At 38.4% G+C, this 23566-nt stretch overlaps 1 protein-coding gene across 1 annotated transcript in view; it reads right to left on the minus strand.

Annotated features, from left to right (window-relative positions):
- Window positions 1-23566, minus strand: part of DNAH11 (dynein axonemal heavy chain 11) — a 372691-nt gene that overhangs the window by 273529 nt on the left and 75596 nt on the right. Inside the window, exons 15-25 of the mRNA XM_071215123.1 lie at window positions 20095-20427; window positions 19638-19892; window positions 19385-19554; window positions 18585-18807; window positions 14456-14572; window positions 14269-14355; window positions 7010-7168; window positions 5562-5645; window positions 4010-4168; window positions 1198-1320; window positions 321-443 (exon numbers count right to left, since the gene is read on the minus strand). Coding sequence (XP_071071224.1) covers window positions 321-443; window positions 1198-1320; window positions 4010-4168; window positions 5562-5645; window positions 7010-7168; window positions 14269-14355; window positions 14456-14572; window positions 18585-18807; window positions 19385-19554; window positions 19638-19892; window positions 20095-20427 — 1833 coding nt within the window. The remainder of the gene's footprint in view (window positions 1-320; window positions 444-1197; window positions 1321-4009; window positions 4169-5561; window positions 5646-7009; window positions 7169-14268; window positions 14356-14455; window positions 14573-18584; window positions 18808-19384; window positions 19555-19637; window positions 19893-20094; window positions 20428-23566) is intronic.

The following is a 23566-nucleotide window of genomic DNA, read 5'->3' on the forward strand; positions in this document are numbered from 1 at the left end:
TTGAATTCCAGCTCATCCTTCTAGGCTCAGCAGGAGCACCATCACCTCATAAGGCCACTGAGTCTTTCGGCCTCTCTGTCAGAGAGCCTCTCTATCCTTTCTTAGACCCCTTGGAGCCCTCCTATCTGTCTCCCTAATTGAGTGCAAATTCCTTCAGCACAAGAGCTCGTACCTTTAGAACCCTGACAGTGCCATGCCTGGAGTCTGTACAAAGTAGATGCTCAGTGAATGAATAATGTAATATTGAGTAAGGGAACTTATAGAAAAGTCTAAAATCATAATTTAAAATTTAAAATCTGTAATAAAAATATCAGTTTTACCTGGTTGTGCTCTAGAGTTTCAAAAAGTTGCTCATCAGACTTTAGTAACGGAATGCCTGTCCGGTAGTGAACTTCATAAGAAAACTCCATGGTCGCCCAGGTACGACTGATTTCAGTAATAACCTAGTAATAAACAGAATAAGTTAAGTTATATGTACCAAAGTTTAATTAAGGATATCTAGGGAAGTACCTAAAATTAATTCTTCTACTTTGAAAAAAGTAGAATAACAATACTATATGCCTCATTTTTTTCTCAATTCACAGTAATGAGGTTTAGAGAAATGACTCCCATCACAATCAAACAACAAGCATCAAACAAACGTGGAACATCTGTTGGACCTGAATTTTACAGCCACAGAAACAGAACACTATGGCAGGCAGGAATTGAAAAGGCTATCTAAAGGCTTTACAGATATTATTTATAAATTTGGCAGCATGGGATAGTAGTGCTCACAGTGCCTGAATGTGAAACCTAGTTGCTCCCCTGTGTGAACTGGATGCATTTATTGCCTCTTGGTACCTCATTTTCTTCATGTACACAAGAGGGATAATAATACAACCTGCCTATGAGATTAAATGAGTTTATATTAACAAATAAAGCATTTAGAGCAATGCTTGCTGCAAAGTAAAGGCCACGTAAGTGTTTTCTGTTATCATAAACCACCAATAACTGGACCGACCTGCTTGTTCCACACATTTCTTGTGGCTCAGAATGATGAGGTTTCCTGCCTAGGTCACACCTAGCTAGCAGCAGAGAACAAACCAGGACTCATGTCTCCATACTGCCATGGCATCAGAACTTTCTTTCAAGTCTGCTTAGATGTCAACGCACAAAATTAGCCCCATATAAAAAGAATTAGCCCCAAGGCACCACCACCTTTTCAATCCCCAGTTCTTTCTCCGCTTTGTCCACAATGCTTTGGACATCATCTTCCACTTTGTGCAACTGCAGTGCTAACAAATCAGCCAGAACTATAGCTTCATTTACTGAAAACTCCACCTGATTAGGGAAAAAAAGGGTAGAATTTCAATTCCACATATACTAATGGTTACTTTTACCCAATGGCCAGAGGAATGATTTATAAGTAAAACATACTCGAGTGAGTTTCTTTTTTTTTTTTTTTTTCAAGTGAGTTTCTGAATACACTTCAGGTCTGAAAGGTATGGACAATCAAAGATATTCCAATTTAACTCACAATTACAGAGGTATCATCTGTACGAAGCCAAGGGCAAGATTTAAGCCCTACTTTCTTTTGTTCCATATCCTTCCCTTGTCAGCTCATTTCTTATCTTCTTAGCTCACAAAACCCATTTTTAAAGAGAATCACAATGTTCATTTATTATAATTTGGTTGAAATCCCAGAAATCAAGTAGTAGTTCATTTGTCTTTTCTTCTTAAAAAGTACCCAATTCACTTAACACAATTCTCAGTTGTTTCCTTGATTTAACCTAGTTTTATCACTAATTTAATCTTAGTTTCTCTTCAAAAATTACTCTTACCCCAAGTGTCATTATTCATATTTACCATGTAAAAAAATTAATTCACAATCATTTTCTTATCATTTCATTGACTTTTTCTCAGTTCTTCCGAAGTACCCAAACTCACCGAGACCCTTGCAAATGAAGAGCTGACCCAGCCAGTTTATTGCAAGTAAGTCATTTCCTTTTCTGTTCCCACTAAGAATATTCAATCCCTGCTTCTTAAAAGTCAAAGCCTCCTCTGGCTCTCTCCACCTTGCTACATTCCTCACCACCAGCCATCTCTGCATAGGGAACCAAACATGCTGATTTGCCCAGGACTGTGTGATAGTTTGAGTCTTTTATGGACCTTAGAAAATTATGTTTTTGAATTGATCCATTCCTTGTGATTGGATCGCTTTAGTGAAGGGCCTTTGATTGAATGGCTTTGGGTGGGGCACGACCCAGGGTGGGTTTTGGTGGTCTTGCTGGAGTCCTTTATAAACAGGATGGGTTCAGGGAGACAAACAGAGAGAAAAGACCCAGGAGCTCAGAGAGGAACCCACAGAAGCTGAGAGAGAAAGGCACAAGAGCCAGAAGCTGAAATCAATGGAATCCAGGAGAGAGAAAGCCAGAAGCTGAAGCAACGAAACCCAGAGGAGAAACAGATGATGTCATGTGCCTATTTTCAGTGGCAAAGCATGGCCTGATGAAACCCCAGAACTGGAAGCCTTCAAGCTAATAAATTCCCATTGTAAAAGCCACCCCATTTGTGGCCTATTGCCATGGCAGCCTTTAGCAAACTAAAACACATGAGATGTGGGACTTCTAGTGCACAAACCAAAAAAGTCCTGGGCACACCAGACAAGTTGGTCACCTTGTCTCTATCACTTTTGACCTCACTCTAGAGCTGACAGGAGCCAAGGACCCAGACCTGTCTTAGAGAAAGAGTGGGCAGTGATGCATAATAGGCCCACCCTGATTAGTTGTGCAATTTGTGCCCTGGACATGGACATTTGACTCAGGTGATAAGAGAAGGCTGAATCCAGCTCTGCTCTTCTGTCCCCAGGGCTCAGGACTGCAGCAGCCTGCAGGAAGGTGTCTGCTTCTGCATTGTCTGCCAGAGAAGGTGCCACTTTCTAAAGTACAGAAAGGTTTCACCAGGCAAGCAGAGACCCTGGTGAAGAAGAGACTCTTTGGAGGAAATATGGGGAGAGAATGGTGGTGGAAAACACAGTCTAGTACAAACCAGGAGACAATAAAGATTTTCTGAATGAATAAATGAATCAACTGCAAAGTCTAAACATCCAAAGTCTAAAAGATCCCTATTAGAAATATTAATAACTTGAGCACTTACTACATGCCATGTCTACCATTTATATTTATATAAATATTATATTATATATTTATATATATACACATATAGATAGGGGTATGTCTGTGTGTGTGTATATATATATAAATAAACATATATGTCTTCTCTAACTTGTTCACCATTTCTGAAGGGGGAGCATTATTTTTATTTCACAGAAGGGCCAACTGAGGAATGCCCAAGATCCAAGTTATAAGTATTAGGGTAGGACTCAGAAAGCCAAGACCATCCCCACTCCCTAAACTGTCCCCTTCCCCTGTTGCCCTGCTCTGCAAACACTTTCTTCAAATCATAAAAGTCTTTCCTTACAACAAAGGGAAATCATTTTTGGTTTTGCAATAAGATATAAGGCCATCAAATAAATAGGTAAAGCCATCAAAAAGAGATACCATTATTACACGAATTGGGGGTAGAGATCAGAATTTCAGAATTTCCTCTTCTCCTCAATTCACCTCTATAACTCTGATCCTCTCCACAATAAATAAAATTCTTTGCAGTCATTTGGTGCTCTGTAAAATGTTTGCATATTACTTCACTGGATCCTTACATGATTCCTCTGATATACAAAAAAAAACAGATGACATCCCTCTCATTTTGCTGATTCAGTAAAAAACAAACATCAGAACAGAGAGATTAAGTGATTTGCTGGAGGTCACATGGCCAGTAAGAGATCAAAAGGGTCCCAGAACTAGGGCCTTCAGATGTCCAGTCCATTGTTCTTATCTCGAAGAGCTCTCATGTCTCTTATTTGGCCAAAAAGACCTTTTCACGAAACGCACTACATCCCAGATGGCCTAAACAAAGAAATAACATTTCACAGTCGCAACAATATTCAATTAATGAGATCCAGAATACTGACCCCAATGGCCTGCATCAGCTGGTACCAATGTCTGTCCCTGAGGGCGGGGCTCTGTAGCTCTGTCACAGCTCTTAGGGAGGTTGCCATGTCCTTCACCACACCGTCCAGGCCTGTGTACGCATCCCACACACGGACTTCCTTATCTAGTGACAAGATTTCCTAAAAAAAGTGAGAAGAAAATCAAAGCTCCCCACATACAGTAATATATTTTATATTTTGCCTCATTTTAAAGAATAAATATACATTTCTCCATTTCTGGATTAGGAAAGAGATTAAAAGCATTTAAGCCCCTAGCTAAGGACTACAACCAGAGCACTGCAAAGGCATACACTCATGCAGTAACGCAAGTCTACTACGGAAGCCAGGTGGATGCACAGGTTTCTTATTCATGTGTCTAACTGGATGTCCCAGGAGGAAACCCACAGGACATCATCGGTAGGGAAGTAAAATTCACAGGACCTGTGCAATGAAGAGTGTTTCCCGTCGAAATATAAGCAAAAGAAAAATTGAGATTGTTATCTGAATTATTAAGACCCCCCTCCACATACCTGATTCAAATACCTAAACCCTTTGAGGATTTAGTTCCTTGGACTCAAATATTTCATGATTTTAAGACTGTTGAATAGGATCCTTGACTTAGCTGGCCTCTTGGCCCATAGAACAGGATTAGCAATTGTGCATAAGAAAACCCATAATAAAGCAGTTGGGTCTTAACACAAATAAAGGCCAATGACAACTGTTGTTTAAAAAATAAAAAAGCTTCAGCTGAGAGCAGGAGCTGTTACTGTGAAGTGAGATAAGTGAATGGTACAGGAGATATGTGAGAAATGAACAAAGAAAGAAAGTATAAAGTGACCCCATAATGTCCAGAAAAGAGGGGAGCCTTTGAGTTAGGGTCTTTAGGAAATGAGGCAGGAAGAACTGGCAAAAGTTGATAGGAACTGAGCACAGAACTGAAGAACGGGTCATGGCAAGGATATACAGGGCTAGAAAGAAAGCAAAAGCCTTTTCACTTTTTCACTGCCTTTCTCTGCTATGTTTTGACTTTGTTTAAAAAAGTTCTTCAAGATCCTTTACGATCTATAAGGCTATGGGGACTAGATATCAAAGCACTAAATTCAAAAAGCTTAGTTCTGCAGATATTGAGTCCTCTTGGGATACTGGAATAATCAATAATAACATAAAGATCAAAATATTCCATATATTTCTAGAAGTGTCATACACCTATTAGTTGCCCCAAGTTCCAAAACCAAAAGGTACATTTTCAGATACAAAACACTTATGGTTGCTAGAGGCAGCTATGGGAAGCTCATGATTATAGCTGCTACTCACAAATTCATTATTCCTAATGTGCTTTTATCAACTCAATCACAGAAAGACAGGCTTGATTAGAAATGCAACTGGCTGAGAGTGAAAAAAAATACTGTCTCACATCATTCTGTATTGAGTAAATAAGGACAAGCACCCAACACACCAGATATGAGGCTGGGAAGATGGAAGGAGGTGGTGCCGAGAAAGATAAATTGTTGTAATAGACAGTTATGGAACTTGCCTTGGCAAACCTTCTGAGTTCTACACCCATCTGTTCCACATTAATCTGTCTCCACTGGGTTTTAGTCCAATTATCAATGCTTCTCTGAAACCGCACAAGCAGATAAAAGTGTCAACAACATTTGGTGAAAGCAAGTCTCCACAGCAAAATATATAAACTGATGATACACAGTGATTCCATCATCCAGTGGGAAGTCAATTATTTAAATATTAATTGCACTTGTCAAAGCTTCCCTATCACCAAAATAAAGCCATTATCAGAAAGTGTCAATCTTAAGGCAAAACACATAATGACATATTAATTTCTAGTAGCAATGTCAAACTCCATACTCATGTCATCATCATTTAATACTGCTTAGTTTGGATAAATTGATAAGTATACTGCTATTAAATAAGATTTGTACAATGTTCTATGTAAATAAAATAAGTCTTCACAGACAATTACCATCCATTTTAAACAAAGTTCTCTATTTCTTAACCATAGTCTATATCTTAATATATTTCTATATAACTTCCAACTAATCTCAAAAATAATTATGGGCGACAGACTTTGCCCAGTGGTTAGTGCATCCGTCTACCACATGGGAGGTCTGTGGTTCAAACCCCGGGCCTACTTGACCCGTGTGGAGCTGGCCCATGCACAGTGCTGATGCGTGCAAGGAGTGTCATGACACACAGGGGTGTCCCCCCGCGTAGGGGAGCCCCACGCACAAGGAGTACACCCCATAAGGAGAGCCGCCCAGCGTGAAAGAAAGTGCAGCCTGCCCATGAATGGTGCCACCCACACGGAGAGCTAACACAAGATGACGCAACAAAAAGAAACACAGATTCCCATGCCACTGACAACAACAGAAGCGGACAAAGAAGACGCAGCAAATAGACACAGAACAGACAACCGGGGTGGGGCGGCAGGGGGGGTGGGACCAGAGAGAAATAAATAAATAAATAAATCTTTTTTAAAAATTATGAATACTTGTGGCAATATGCCTTTTTCCTAAAACTTAGTATTATACTTACGTTTTCAACTTAATTACCCACATATAAAATAGCCTTATTTTTATAAGGGCCCATTTATATATGCTACCACACACAAATATAAGCGTTGTTGTCCACATTTGTTTGAGTGTGCAGGTGACCATGTGTATTTATATATGTTTATATATTAATTTTTACTTATATTCTGTATAATCTCCAAAAAGGATTTGAGGCAGTTGACTCATTATACAAAGCCTTGCCTTGAACTAAAAACAAAAATAACTGATATTTAAAGAAGCATCTTCTACTAAAAGAGATATATGGACTCAAATTCTGAGGGAAAATACTAATGTTCATATATTTCAAGAGATGACAGAATCCAAGTAGAATGACCTACAAAGAAAAATTGTATATTTATACAAAAAACCACAACAAGAAAAATGAAAGCATGCTTTCATAAAGCACCCATCTTACTCTAACATAAATAATGACATCCCAGAGTCCTTTGAGCAACTTTACTTCTTTGCGACACTGTTTCATTGGTTTGTACTCCGGAAGAGCTACTTCAAAAAGACGAGTAGATTCTTGCATCTGCAACATTTCTTCTTCTAATGCCTCAAGCTCTTGATTTGCCTAAGGAGAATAAACACAAACACCCTGAACAGTGAATGAATTGTCATAGACGGAAAGTACCTACAAAAGCGATTCAGCTATGTAGTTCTGATATTTCTGCACTTAGAAATAATTTAGAAGGAAAATAAAAATAAATCTTGGAAGCAGACTTGGCCCAATGGATAGGGTGTCTGTCTACCACATGGGAGGTCTGCGGTTCAAACTCCGGGCCTCCTTGACATGTGGGGAGCTGGCCCATGTGCAGTGCTGATGCACACAAGGAGTGCCCTGCCACACATGGGTGTCCCCCACATAGGGGAGCCCCACATGCAAGGAGTGCGCCCCGTAAGGAGAGTCGCCCAGGGCGAAAGAAAGTGCAGCCTGCCCAGGAATGGCGCCGCCCACATGGAGAGCTGACACAACAAGATGACGCAACAAAAAGAAACACAGATTCCCGTGCCGCTGACAACAACAGAAGTGGACAAAGAAAAACACGCAGTGAATAGACACAGAGAACAAACAACTGGGGTGGGAGGGGGGGAAGGGAGAGAAATAAAATAAATAAATAAATCTTTAAAAAATAAATAAATAAATAAATCTGCAGTACAGCTATTGGTAGAAGGTAGAAGTCTTAATATTAACAAACTTACAACCACTTGAAAACTAACAGACTATTAGTAAATGCAAAAATATTATCAATACCCTCCATCTGCACATATATCAGCAGATTTTTATGAATTCTATTTTCTTGATTTTTGTATAACTGGGGACTTTGCTAGGGAGAAAAAGATGCGGATCTATCTATCTAAATCATCTATCTATATCCTACTTAACCTTTTTGATAAGCACCTATTAAAAAGAAAATAATTCAGATTTTAAAAAATATTCTAGATATTACCTATGCTACTCAATCAATTAGAAGTAAAACACTGGGACTAAAAGCATAGCACAGTTTAAGATATTTCACAGAATTAACTTTTGCTAAGGATCACCTAACCGTCCCCTCCATTTTACAACAAATATAAGCTGACTTCTTTCTTTTTTGATTTACCAATTCTTAATTTCAGTTTTTATAACAAAGTAGTGCATTTACACGGTAAAAATTTAAGGAATATAGAAGGGCTTGTAAGCCCACCCTCACTCTCCAGCATTTCTGGGAGCTGGGCCCTACTTCTCAGCTCTGTGCCCAGGCTATTCTGTCTTGATTTATCAAGTTTACACATTAGATATAGAGGACCTGCTTTGTAAAAGAAGGATTTAGCTTTATCCACTTTATGTTTTCTTCCCTCCCTTTTCCAATACCTACCAATTATTTCAGTTCCTTTGATTTTTTAACTTTATCTATTTTTAACCCTTTCGTGCCCCATCAACTTTCCACTCTTAATTCCCTATTTTATAAATTAGAATATTAGGACCCTGCTTTAATTTTTACAAACTATATCTTATAAACAAGAAATTCAATTATTTGACTTAGTTTTACCTGTTTTCTTATGAAGAATTCATATACATAAAAGGATGAGTGTGTGCACACACACATGCATATGTGAGTGTCCACTGTCAAGCTTAGGAAATACAATTTTACCAATAACTTTTAGTGCCCTTCTCAATTTTATCTCTTTCCTTCCCATGACAAATTTAACCACCAAAGCTAAATTTTTATTTAATATTCCTTTGGTATTTATTATATTTTTACTACATATGTGCATATTGCTAAATGCTAGATTGTTAGATTTTTTTAATTTAATGAATATTATGGTACATATATATATTATGTGACTTTTCAATTATTATTTTTGAGGTGCATCATATATTTATAATGATATATGTGAGGTTCATTCACTTCCACCACTGTATAGTACTACATCATATGAATACACTACATATGAATACACATCATATGAATTCATAATAACTATGAATACACTAGTTAATTTATTCTACTTCTGATGGTCATTTAGGTTTTTCCAGTATTTCACCATCAGCAATGGCAATACTGTGAATTTTCATATCCACAGATGCATATTGCTTTATGTGGGGTTTCTGTTCTATTTTACTGGGTTAAAAATGTTGTCTTCTGTTACTAGTATACTAAAAGTTTTTATAGCGAATGCATACTAAATGATATATAATGATTATGAATGTTGAGTATCTAATAGTTTCCCTGCATCTTTTGAGATGGTATGATATGCTCTTTTAATTTGTTGATAAAATGAAGTATGTTACCTGAAATTTTAATGTTAAGTCAAACTTGTTTTTGTGGAATGAACCCAACTTGTCCACAAATTAGTATAATTTGATTGTTTGGTTTAGCATGTTTATATATCTGTATGTATATGAAAGAAAGTTTCCTGTAAGTTTCCTCTCTCATACTGTCCTTTAATCAAAGTTAGACAAGCTTAGTAGGATAATTTTTGAGTGTCATTCTTCTTCTGACTATGGAATGCTTGAACGAGATCTATTATTTGAAAGCTTCTTAGAGCTCACCAGTGAAACCATTAGGGCCTGATATTTTCTATGTTGGAATTTTTTTTTAAGTCCTGAGGTATTTTTTTCTTTTTTTCTTTCTTTACTGCTTAACTTTTTAATGGTTATAGGACTATTCAGGTTTACTATTTCTTAAGACAGTTTTGGTAAATTGCATATATTTTTATTTATTCATTTTATTTAAGTTTTCAAATTTCTAGTTAATTGTGCCCTATTATCTTTTGAATTTTTCTCTTCTATCTCTACTATCATTCCCTATTTTATTCCTAAGTCTGTTAATTTTGTTTTTTCTTTTTTTCCTCCTTGGTCATTCCATCAGAGATTTGTCAATATAATCAGTATTTTGTGAGAACCAAATTTGGCTTTGTTCATCTCTCTATTCTTAAATTACTTCTGTTAAAAGTTATTTTAGTGATGATTTGTTCGTGGTACTTCAGATAAACAAAAACAATGAGTGTATCTTAATTTCCCTCTTTTTTAAAAATATACTTTTTAAATTTAAAAAGAAGTTTAGATTACATAAATGTTACATAAAAAATAGATGTAACAAATGGATTCCCATTTGTCCTTCTCCCTAGCCCTCCCACATCTTTCCCCATCAACAACATCCTTCATTAGTGTAGTACATTTGCCACAATTAATGAACACATCTTGGAGCACTGTCACTAAGTCTGGAATATAGGTTACACTGTAGTTTACATTCTCTCCCACACATTTTTGTAAGTTGTTACAAGATATAAAATGGCCTGTATCTGTCATTGCAATGTCATTAAGGACAATTCCCAAGTCCGGAAAATGCCCCCAAATTATACCTATTTTTCCTTCTCCCTCCCCTCAGAACCTCCAGTGGCCGCTGTCTCCACATCAATGATAAGGGTTCTTCCATTGCTAGGATCACGATAAGTCTATAGTAGAATAATGGTAAGTCTATTCTAGTCCATTGTTCATTCTTCAATCCTAAGGATTCTGGGATGGTGATGCCCACCCCGCCTCTAAGGGGCTTAGAACCCATGGGGCAGCTGGATGGGACTGTCTTGCCTGCAGTTGCAGACTCTCTCTGTTCCCTGAGATAGATTTTGTCAATCATCATCTCTTTGTTAGCTGTCCTGGGTGAGTCCAATGAACTGGAGAGTAGGTGTTGCAAATCTGTTGAGCTTCAAAGTCCAGCTGGTACATGGACAGCTCAAAGATTTAAGTCTCTTGGACATACACCTTTCAAATTTAGTATTTATTTCACTATGGTTATTGAAATATAATTTTAGCAGAATTTTGAAGATATCATCTGCTACCATCTGGCTTCCGTTATTGCTGATAAGAAGTCTGCAATTAATCTAATCACCATTTCTAAGGAGTAAGCTATGTTTTCTATCTAGTTGGTTTAAAGTTCTTACTAATATCTGTGTTATTATATGTCTAGGTATTGAGTTCTTCGTATTTAACCTATTTGGTATTCAGTGAACTCCCAGAATCTGATTTCATGCTTTGACCAGTCCTAGAAAAATCTCAGCTATTATCTCTTTGATTAATGTTCTGTTTGTTCTCTCTTCTAGGAAGTCTGAATTGAAGAGAGTTAGATGTCATTCTAACTACTTCTTCCATATCTCTTAAACTCTTTCAGGTTTTCTGTCTCCTTGTACCGATCTGTTGCATTCTAAATGATTTCTTTGAATGTCCTTTGAAGCTCACTAATTCTCTCTTCAACTTTAACTAGCTCTCAAATCAATCTGCTGTGTTTTTTTTTAAACAATTATATTTTTCATTTCTCTAAGTATCAGGCCCCTTTTCAAATTCAGCTGACCATTTTTGACGTTCTCAGAACTGAGAACATGTTCATTTTTTAATATCACCTTTATGCCCTTAAATTAATGTCTTCTAATATCTGAGGTTTTATATGGGTCTATACCCGGTTTGTTCTTCCTGATGACTCTTATTCATGATTGCATGTTCACTGGCTTTTTTATTGCAGACTCATGTTAGACTGAATTTAATCTGTTGGAATCCTGAGGTGACTAGACTGAGAGCACTTTCTTCCAGAGAAGATCTGGATTTGCCTCTACCTAGTTCTAAGAAGAGCTACCTGTAATCACCTTAATTTACTGGCCTGAAGATTCCCTGACCATCAAGGTAGTATAAAATTGAAACAGAGAGTCCTGTGAGAACAGACCTATGTTTAGAAATTCCCAGAGGATCTTTTTTCCCTTTTATCCTCCCTGCTCTGAGCCTTAGCAAGGAATGACAATCTCCCAGGTTCCCTCTGCAGATTGCATCTCCTATTTCTTGGCAGAAGAATTAATCACAAAGACCTAGACTTCTGGTATTTTCATTTGCCTCTAGAGCAACACAGACATCTGTGTTTGCCTCTGCTATCCTTCCTGGTTTCAGCTACTGTTGCTCTCTCTTTTTTTTTCTGGGCTTAAGAGAGTTCTTTTTTATTTTCTTGGGAACTCAGCAATGCATAAAATTGCATATTTGTGAGCAAGTATTCAACTTCTATTTCATAAAGGAGGGTTTTCAAAATATCTAGTCCGCCGTCCTCCTAAAGCCAACATCCCTTTTATGTACAGTCAGTCATCTTTTCAATGTACATTCAATCACTTTTCATACTAATTCGAGTATTTCTAGGAATATATTATACCCAGTTATGTTTAGTCAATTGGTTACTGTATCTGTGGCTTTGAAGAAACAGCAGCACATAACGTAAATTCCAGGTATCTCAGAATGAAAGGAGAGATTCACCACCCTTGTTCCTGGAAGGTCGATGGTTTCTGTCTTTAGAATGAGGTGCCCTGAGGATCAGGCTGACCACACCAGGACAGAACAATCAGGCTCATGCCTTGGGATGAGTCTAACTAATCAAACATCAGATATGCCTGCTGAACAAACACACCAGAAAAATGAGTCCAAGAAAAAGTTAGCCCATCCCTACCATACTCAAAAGACCCCTCCACACATTCTGTAGGTGCAAGGATAAGCATCTCTGACTTTTAAATAGGCAATTAAAATGTTATAATAAAATGGGAAAAAGGGGAAAATTCAATAAATAGCTGTAGGAAATGTTTACACACAGCACATTGCTTAGTCAAATAAGACTGTCTCCCCACCCACAATCTGTTCAGACCACCTGCAATTTAGATATAATCTTTTAAAAAAGAAAACTCTATTAGCATATTCTAAACTACTCCCTTTCAATGAACATATTATGGAGTTATACTAACAAATTTTCTTCAGCCAAGTGAAATAGAAGACCATATGCTACAAATTTTTGTGTTTTTTTAAAATACAGGTTTAAAGCAACAAATCTAAATTCAAGCCAAAGTTTAGAGAAGTAAGAGTTGTGTCAGCTTGCATGTTTTACGCCATTAAAGACTATTTCCACCATGAAGTAAAGGCAGGAAGAAGTTCATGATGGCCTAGATGAAGAAATCAGATTCCCAGCCCCAGAATGCATCCTTCACAAAGTAATTGTCTCAGTTTTGTTGCTAGGTTAAGAATTCCAAAAGAACCAAAGACTCTATTTTCTAATAAAAATTTAAAACATCTTGAGCCTCATATGAACGTTTTAATTATCTGGCGTTTTGAATTATTTGCCTACTATTAATACATTCATTCTTAAAGTTAATGATGATAAGGCTATTCATTATAGACCAGGATAGGCTTGATAATATATATGTCCAGGGTTAAGGATAAATATGAACTTCTCTTATTATGATTAAAAATTACTAGCCTAGGCGGCGGACTTGGCCCAGTGGTTAGGGTGTCCATCTACCACCTGGGAGGTCCAAGGTTCAAACCCCGGGCCTCCTTGACCTGTGTGGAGCTGGCCCATGCGCAGTGCTGATGCACACAAGGAGTGCCCTGCCATGCAGGGGTGTCCCCCGTGTAGGGGAGCCCCATGCTCAAGGAGCGTGCCCCGTAAGGAGAGCCGCCCAGCGTGAAAGAAAGTGCAGCCTGCCCAGGAATGGTGCTGCACACACGGAGAGCTGACACAACAAAGAGAAACACAGATTCCCGTGCCACTGACGACAGAAGCGGACAAAGAAGATGCAGCAAATAGACACAGAGAACAGACAACCGGGGGCGGGGGGGGGAGAAATAAATAAATAAATCTTAAAAAAAAAAAATTACTAGCCTAGTATCACATGGAAAGCAGTACGATGGTTAAAGTTCTTGATTAAACAAAAAATTCAGACATTTGACTCCTAGCTGAATCCTAGTTCTTCACTTACTATGTAATCTCCAACAAGGTACTTACCTATACAAGCTTGTTTATCTCAAATAGGAAGAACAGTGGTAGTTATATTGTAGGGTCATGGTAAGAATTCACAGAAATCATGTACATAATATGATTAACAAAGTTCTTGACATATGGTAAGTTTCTCAAAAATTTAGTAGTAATAGTAGTTGCTATTTTCACTAGTATGATTACTTTGATGATGGTGGTGGTTTTGGAAGATATGATTTAATCTACAGTATCATTTACTTGGGAAGCACTTTTATCATTGGGCTTTAAATTGTTAATTCTCAATTTCTAAAACTAACAGCAAAACTAAGGTAAAATATAGCAATATCTCAGTGTCTAAGCTCATTTTTAAAAACAGCTATTATAAAGCACACAAGGTATTTCAGGTCCACATTACCTTATCGAGCACTGTGTACGGATTTTCTGCATGAAAGCTAAAAGGAGCATAGTGCCTGAATGTCTCTCTGAACTCTGCCTGCTTTTCCTGATCAGAGCAGAAAGAAATAGAAAGTGAATCTCAATAAATAGCTTCAATTATCCTTATGAAAATTTCTTTAAAAATAAAAACTTGGTAACTAGCTTACATCAAACAAAATACATTTTTTCCTTATAAGAGCAACTTCTGCATTATGGAGAGGTGAAACGTCATGTCTGACAGTTGCTGCAATTTTTTTGGTAGTTTCCCATCTTTCAGGTAATTTCTGCAAAAACAAAGGTACAAAGTGGTAAATTACTATAACTCCTAAAACAAATCAACTCCATAGGATTAAAGAATTCTAATTTCTGTACATTAACTCACAGTGTCCTTTCATTCTCCTGTAAATTAAGCTGTTTATTCAGAAAAGATTAAAGTGATCAAAAGGCTTACAGTCAGGGCTGAAGTATGGGTTGACCTACCAGTACCTCTGGATTCCTATCTTCCAAGCAATACCAGAGTTGTTCTCATCTCAGAGTAGATGAAAATATTTTCAAAATAAACATCACAAATTCCCAAATTGGTTTGCTGCTGACAGAATAAAATTAAAGCACTCTAGAAAACACTTTGCTGTTCTTTAACAACTTGAAATGGAAGTGTGCTAAGTAAAGTAATTTAGCAAATGAAAAAAAAAAATGCTTTGAATCTGGTGGGGCAGGGATTGAACTGTGAATCCATCTCACCCTCCTGTTTTTCCTGTAGCACCCAAATCTCTGTGTGCCCTCTTTCTGGGTGGACAGTTTGAACAGTTAGGTTAGTTTTATTTTCGACAACTAGAATTTTTGAAGTAAGAAGGGACAAAGGGAAGTAAAAGTTTATTCCTACTTGATATAGGATAAAAGAGGCAATAAGCAATTCAGGTAGCAACTGAACTCTGCTCTCCCTGCCTACAATGCAAATGGGACAAAGCTATTTTCTTTGAAGAATAGTTGTGCTTAATTACTGTTAAAAAGCATTCCTTGTATCCAGACTAACAAAGCATTGTTTCTATGGATCATCTCCTGGGACACAGAAATTGCTTTGTCATACAAAACCACCCATGGTGATGGGAAGCTATCTGTTTAGCTGAAGTGCAAAAATCAAAGTTACAAAGACCATTTTGTAACAGTCCACAAATATTTGATGAATGACTCAGTAACAGCCAATTACGAAGAGTACAGTATGCTAAGGACAAATTGCCTCTATGGTGAAGGGGGATGCGACAGGGTAAAACACATTCTTTGACTTAAATTGGTTTATTATCTGGCAGAGAGTCTATATATCAGAACTTGTTAACCTCCATAAGGAAGTCATGAGTTAGAGACTAAAAAACACACGGGAGACAACATGGTGTCATGTCAGGAAACCAAACCAAGCCAAGGAACCAAGAGAACTACACCCTAAACCCACTTGTCCTTCCCTTCATCTCTTTAAGCCTGTGTCCTCACCTGCAGAGAACCTCACCTTGGGCTTCCAGTTCCATCCCATGGAACCTAATTATTCCATGGAGTTCACAAAGCACGGCTGAGAAGCTAAGGAGAGGTCACATCGTGGCTCAGAGCCCTTAACCCTTTTCAACCCCAGCAGGTTTCCTGTTGTCTGCTTTATGGTTTGAGATTCTAAATAAGTTTGCACTTGAGAAAAAAAGAGTGTTCACTGAAAACCTAAAGGTCAAATTATCTCCAAAATCTGTCTAACTAGTAAGATCCATCCACTCATATTAGGAGTAGGTAATATCGGACCAGAGACTCACAGGAATGACTGGATTTCAACAGGCAGCCATCAGAGGTCCCGTGAGATCCTTCCTGTAAGTAAAGCAACCAAGCAGGAAGGATGAGACACATACAGAAGTTGGACAGAATGCAGGAGGATAAGGCCAGGTTTCTGAGCAGGAAAGAGACTTGAAAAGACCTGTAGATTAGAAAATTTAACCTAGCTTCAGAGGATACAGCAGAAGGGGTATGAAGATGAATGAGATGAGCTAAAAAGCAGCAAGAACTGAATTAAAATGGGTAAAATGGGAGTGGAAAGTAGGCTAGACTGCAGAAGCACAGCACCAAGAGACCATTTTGCTGGTGGTAATTCGTATGGAGTTAAGGAAATAACACTTAACCTCTTAGCAGGCACAGCCACATCTAAGTATTTTTTTTAATCATAGAACCAAGCACTGACATGTATTTGGAAAATATTACAAATGTTAATACAAATGAAGGCGAACTGATCGTAATTATCTCAAGTGGCTTCAATTAAAATAAAAGTGAGGCACTGTCACCTTCCCTAAGCAACTTGCACTGCCTGTGAAAGCAACTTTTCCTCCTGCTTTCGCCTTCACCTTTGTTTCTGTGCTTCTGTTATGTCATTTCCTGATCAGCCTGAATCACCAACATAGCAACACACAAACAGCTAAAGTTTGGTCAAATATTTTCAATACTATCATACCCTGACATAGAGAGTCAAACTTTTATAAGGCATATTCTGCAGGCCACGGCTAAGATCCCTCTTGATTATGTGTGTTATTATTTGTGTCTCTAAATGACTTACTGTAGAATCCAAGATCCAACTCAAAGAATACCCAAATCTTTCTAGAAACAAAAAGTACTGATAGTGGGTCTACTGTAGCTACTTCATCTCTTGGTCTTGCTATGTATCTATCTGTCCACAAAATTTTCAGATCTAAGGAGAGCTTTACACTTATATAGAATTTAGTATTTCATATTTCAAGAATGTGAGTAATGACTCACATTCCTCAGAGTCAGAGAACACCTGTAAATACACTGTTGTGTTTAATTCTCACAAAATAAGATGGGGGTTGTTGAAGGATATTTTACCAAACAGGAAGCGGCGGCTCTGAGAGGTTAAAGTAACTTGCCAAGGCAAACTGGATATAGCGGATTCATATAGTATTTAAAAACAAATCTAAGTCTTAGTCTCATCTCTGATCACTGAGCTGGAATTGAATAAATATTTTCTGGTTAATATGCCCACTGATGACTTCTGGAAGGTCGGAGGAAGCACAGCTTGGAAGCTGGCAGATAAAGTGTGTGTGTGTGTATAGATATAAAAACTATCTAAAGAACCTCGGTATGGGCATGGGAAAAGAGCCTTAAGGGTGAGGTCTTTGATCAGGTTTTTCAGTTATAGTTGAAAAGCTTTTGTTGATCATTTGGCACATAATAGCCACCAGATCTCTCCAGAACATGAAAATAGGATGTTGGCATGAAATCCTGTTTAGGAAACACAGAGATTTCTCCCCCAACTCAAGCTTTTTTCTAGTAATATGCTGTAGCAGTTTGGCATTGTTCATGAATTCTAAAAATAGTTATTGGATTATGTTTGTAAACTGGTCTGTTGGAGATCTCACTTTTAATAGATTAAATTACGATTAGGATTTAGATTGGGCCACACCAGTAGGGTGCTGAGTCCCCGCCTTTTGGTGTGTGGGGACTCACAGAGAAAAGACACAGCAAAGGACAGAGTTGGGAGTTTTGAGCTAGAGTCCCGGAGTGAACAGATAGGAGAAGAACACAGGAATAGAGGTGGCTTCTTAGATTTGGCAGAAGCCCCAGGGAGAGAGACAGTACCGTTTGCCTAATAGCCTACAGCCGGCCTTGTGGAACGAGCATAGCAGTTGAGCCCGGAGAGAAATGGAGCCCTGGAAAGAGAGAAAAACCCAGGAAGCCTGAACCCTCGCAGACGTCGGCAGCCATCTTGCTCCAACACGTGAAAATAGACTTTGGAGAGGGAAGTAACTTATGCTTGATGGCCTGGTATCTGAAAACTCCTACCCCAAATAAATACCCTTTATAAAAACCAACCAATTTCTGCTATTTTGCATCAGCACCCCTTTGACTGGCTAATACACATGCCCATGATATGTTTCCAAAGACTAGGATACTTCTCAACTGGCAGACAGTTTGGAATGAAAAAGAGCTTTGATAAATTTCAGGAGTGAAAAACAATGCAGAGGCTCTCTGTTATCTAAACACCTTCTAATAAGAAAGCAGAGGAGCACAGGCGTTAAGAGTAGCTGGCCAGGAAACACACCTAGATTACAGTGCTGACTGGCTTTATTACTTGTGTAATCTTGAGAAAGTTATTCAATTTCTTTAAACTTCAGATTCCTAACTTGTAGAATAAAAATATTGATGTCTATTCTATAGGTTATTATACGGAAATTAACAAGAGAGTACAGGTAAAGTAAATGGCTTAAGGAGATCCTCAATATATGGCAATTATTATCACTTTACCTCTACACTTACCTCCAGCTGAATATAGACTTGCTCGGGCATCTTCTGGCCATAGCTTTCCAAAAGCATAATGGTTTCTTTTAGTGGTTCAAAGAGTTCATCAGTAGCTCTCTGACGGCCTCTCACAGCCAGAAGATGCCCCATGACGTCAACCAGACCATCGTGATCACCTTCACTTAATTCTTTCTGAAGGCCAGCGTCTGTCTCCTTTATAAATTCTTGTAGCTCATTCAGACTGTTAAATATATATATATTTTACAGATGTATACAAACACAGACACAAATTAAAATAATTAAAATTTTAGTAGTGTAAGACTTCTGATGGGAAATTATTTTCATTATGTACCTAATTAAACAGTATTCGTTATCTCTATTATAAATTGGCAGGTTAATTTAAGCTTTTAAAATATACCAATATGGGAAACGGACTTTGGCCCAGTGGTTAGGGCGTCCGTCTACCATATGGGAGGTCCGCGGTTCAAACCCCGGGCCTCCTTGACCCGTGTGGAGCTGGCCCATGCGCAGTGCTGATGCGCGCAAGGAGTGGGCCCGTGAGGAAAGCCGCCCAGCGTGAAAAGAAAGAGCAGCCTGCCCAGGAATGGCGCCGCCCACACTTCCCATGCCGCTGACGACAACAGAAGCGGACAAAGAAACAAGACGCAGCAAATAGACACAGAAAACAGACAACCGGGGGGGGGGGGGATTAAATAAATAAATAAATCTTAAAAAAAATAAAATAAAATATACCAATATATGAGAGCCAATAAGAGATTAGAGGTTTTAAGTCCAAATACCAGAATACAAAGGGCTACCTGTTAATGACAAATCTCAAAAGATGCTCCTGAAACACCCAGCTCCATTTCTTTATAATGTTTAGCAGGCTCACTTTGAAAGGCTTCATGTCCACCTTGAACCAACTATCAAATACTCTGAAGTCATCAAATCTGCTCATCTGAATATACAAAGCCTCATAAATGTCAATCTATAATTGGAAAAGAAAATTCCAATAACTATAAAAACTCAATTAAAGCCAATGACTACATCAAATATGAAGGTTTTCCTTGCCTGTTCTTTGAATTGTTCGATAGTTGGTGGCTGTTTAGGGATTTCTTCATTTGCATGAGCATCCATTTCCTCAGAGGATACAGTATAGCCATACAGGAGAAAATGCTTCATAAACTCAGCTCGGTCATCCACCCAGAGGTAAGCATAGGTCTCCAGAGTGCTTCTGAAGTCCAAGACTTTGTTGATCACATCCACCACTCTGTTCATTATCTCCTGCCTGGCCTCCACCAGGCCTAACATGTTATCCATATCATTCTAACGAGAGGAAAACAAGCACTTAATAAACCAATCTTGTCCTATCAGTTATCCTCACCCCAGGCAATTAATCAAAGGGTCATCTAACAAAATCAACAATTATGTTGTCGTCTCCAACTTATTTCCTTGTTCTCCCTCTTACCCCCAATTTATTTTTGAATAGTTAGTACAAAAGCCCAATACCCATTTACACAGAAAATACCTGATAATTTGCTATTTCCAGATGTGATGCTACTCGCTTCATCTGGGCAGACATTCTAAAACTGTTGGACAGCATTTCTTCTATCAAATCGTAGAATCCATCACTAGCATCTCTTTCCAAAGAAGGCTTAAACACAATCTCAGGGGGAAGTAGGATCATTTGTGCTTGAAAAAATGGTGCAGGCTTCAATTGTTTCTCTGTATTTATCAGAAAGAAATCTAAGTCATGCATTATAGCTTGAAAAAAGCCTTCTACCACGATGTCATCAACGAATTCTACGTAAATCTTCCAGGTATCCAGCGAAGGGTGGGCTTTGAAGAGCTTCCTATTTTCCTAGAAACAGACATGAATTAATACAGGCATATAAACAAAATTGAGGGTAAAAATGAAAGCTTTCCATTTAAATGGTTTGTTAAAGAAGGGACTTTTTGTATTTTCTGTGCACAGCACAGGAGCATTCAAGCGTTATATTGTAGAACCTTAAGCTAGAAGGCTAAGTAGGATTTTATAACATTAAGTTTTTTATGTAATAAATTAAAAAGTCACTATATAAAGGAAAAAACAATATGAAGATTGCTGTTTTCATGGCCTCTAGAGTTGCTGAAGACAGGGAGAGGGAAAAAGAGGTATAATATGGGGGCACTTTTGGGATATGGAATTGTCCTGAATTGACACTGCAAAGACAGATGCAGGACATTATACACCTGCTATAACCTACAGAATAGAGTGAGAAAGAGTGTAAACTACAACGTAAACTATAATCCATGCTGTGTGGAAATGCTCCAAAATGTGTTCATCAATTGTAATGAATGTACCACAATAATCAAAGAAGTTGTTAATGTGGGAAAAGTGGGAGGTGTAGGGAGTGGGGCATATGAGAATGCCCTACAAATTTTTTTATGTAACATTTTATGTAATCTATGTATCTTTCAAACATAAATAAAAATATATTTTAAAAAAAGATTGCTGTCTTCAAAAACAGACAGGAAATACACTCGTTCCCAACAAATTCCAGAAATATTGGAACTGGGCTCCAGTTCTTGCTCTGCCCCTAACTGTATGTGATCTTAGACTTTGCTTTCCAGGGCCTTAACTGTAAATGAAGTGGTTTCCCAAACTGGTTCTTCACAGAATAATGCCTTGGGATATCTGAAGAGCCCTAAGTCAGGGAAGTGCTATGTACTCTATGCCATTCTCCAGATCACAGAACACCCACTAAACTAAAGTTCACTTAACTTAGATGAACTTAATTGTTTCCAAACCTTATTCAAACACACAGAATATATATTTTTTGGCATACCACCTTTGAACAACCTGTGGAATAATAACTCTTCCTGGAAACACTGGACTCTCTTTGTGAGACACCAATATAGGGTTCTAACACAGCATCTCCTAAGGGCAAGGGTAAAGCACCAGGCAGGTCAATGGAACAGGATGGGGTTTAGGGAATGTGATAGGTTGGCCTACAGGTGGGCAGCAAGGTTGATTCCAGAGAGAGTCTGGGTGACAAAGCGTTCATGGTCTATACAGGCCTGAAAGCAGATACCACAGGCAGAAACTGTAACACATAGAAAAGTGGAATGAGAGCTAGTTCTAAGGTAGACTATCTTCTCTGTATTTCTTTGATTACTCCCTTTTGTGGATATATGATTCAAGACTCAATGGTGTATCCTTTGTGCAAGCATCAGAACTACATAGATGAATCTAGGTCCTCTTGGAGCAGGTCAGAGGTGAGAGAGTTCTAGGGGTTTCTTGGCCTCAAACAAATTTAAGAACTGCTCCTCTCAGGGATGCTGTGTTATCTACCTCTAGGGTTAAACCATTCATATCTGTAGTTTATGTGACCTGCTCCCCTGGAGTTGTGTAATGCACATCCGGGGCAATGTACACAGCAGTCCTGGCTCCTTAAGGGAGGAGAAGTATAGATCTTAAAGCTGGAAAAATCCTTAAAGACCATCTTGTCCTGTCTTCTCATTTTACATCTATGAAAACAAAGACTTAAGAGACTTTTAGTACCACACTAGTAGGAAGTTAGCAGCTATGTCAGGACTAGAAATGACCCTTCTGACTCCTGAGAGTAAATCTCCAATACATTACAGGGATGTATCTGTGATTGCCTCACTGTTTACACTTTCTCATACCAACAGATCCAATTTATCCACTGCAGTGGTGTTTTTAAGAGATGTATTTTCAACAAATAAGGGAAAAGAGTTTTACGACATTAAACGATTTCTCAGGAAATTTCTAGACCCAATCTTCCATAATTCTCCCACTCTCTCTTCTCTCTCCATTTTAGAGTCTGACTCCAGACTACAAACTGAGATGCCATAAGTCACAAGGAATTCAGGATGAATTTCCGTATTTCTATGGCTTTTCCCCAAACCACATTCCTCACTGGAGACCTGAGAAGCTGGTTCAGAATCATATGCTTATAACCCACAAGGAAATATCACTTAAAAGATATAACCTATAAAAACATAAATAATTTAATTTCTATTTTGAAGTCTGAAACTCTTCTCATTTCTCATATAAAGAATGGTGATTTCGGGAAGCTGACTTGGCTCAACTATTAGAGCGTCCGCCTACCACATGGGAGATCCATGATTCAAACCCAGGGCCTCCTTGACCCATGTGGAGCTGGCCCCCGTGCAGCACTGATGCGTGCAAGGAGTGCCGTGCCATGCAGGGGTGTCCCCCGTGTAGGGGAGCCCCACACGCAAGGAGTACGCCCCGTAAGGAGAGCTGCCCAGCCCAAAAGAAAGTGCAGCCTGCCCAGGAGTGCGCCGTACACACAGAGAGCTGACGCAGCAAGATGACTCATCAAAAAGAAACACAGATTCCCGGTGCCGCTGACAAGAATACAAGCCGACACAGAAGAACACACAGCAAATGAACACAGAGAACAGACAACTGGGGCGGGGGGGGGGTGGGGGGGGAAGGGGAGAGAAATAAATAAAAATAAATCTTTTTTTAAAAAAAAAAGAATGGTGATTTCATACAAATGACCCAAAAGCACATAAAAAATTGTTCAACATCACTAGCTATTAGGGAAATACAGATCAAAACTACAATGAGATATCATTTCACACTATTAGAATTGCCATTATCCAAAAAAAAAAACAGAAAGCTATAAGTGCTGGAGAGGATGTGGAGAAATAGGAATACTCTTTCACTGTTGGTGGAAATGTAGACTAGTGTAGCCTCTGTGGAAGACAGTTTGGCAGTACCTCAAGAAGCTGAATGTAGAACTGCCGTATGATCCAGCAATCCTGTTACTAGGAATATATTCAGAAGAACTGAAAGCAAGGACATGCACTGACATTTTCACACTGATATTCACAGCAGTGTTATTCACAATTGCTAAAATATGGAACCAGCCCAAGCGTCCATCAACTGATGAATGGATTAAAAATGTTGTATTTACATACAATAGAATATTATTCAGCTGTAAGAAGAAATGAAATTGGGATGC

This window comes from Dasypus novemcinctus, chromosome 5 (genome assembly GCF_030445035.2).
Source record: "Dasypus novemcinctus isolate mDasNov1 chromosome 5, mDasNov1.1.hap2, whole genome shotgun sequence".
Taxonomy (NCBI): Eukaryota; Metazoa; Chordata; class Mammalia; order Cingulata; family Dasypodidae; genus Dasypus; species Dasypus novemcinctus.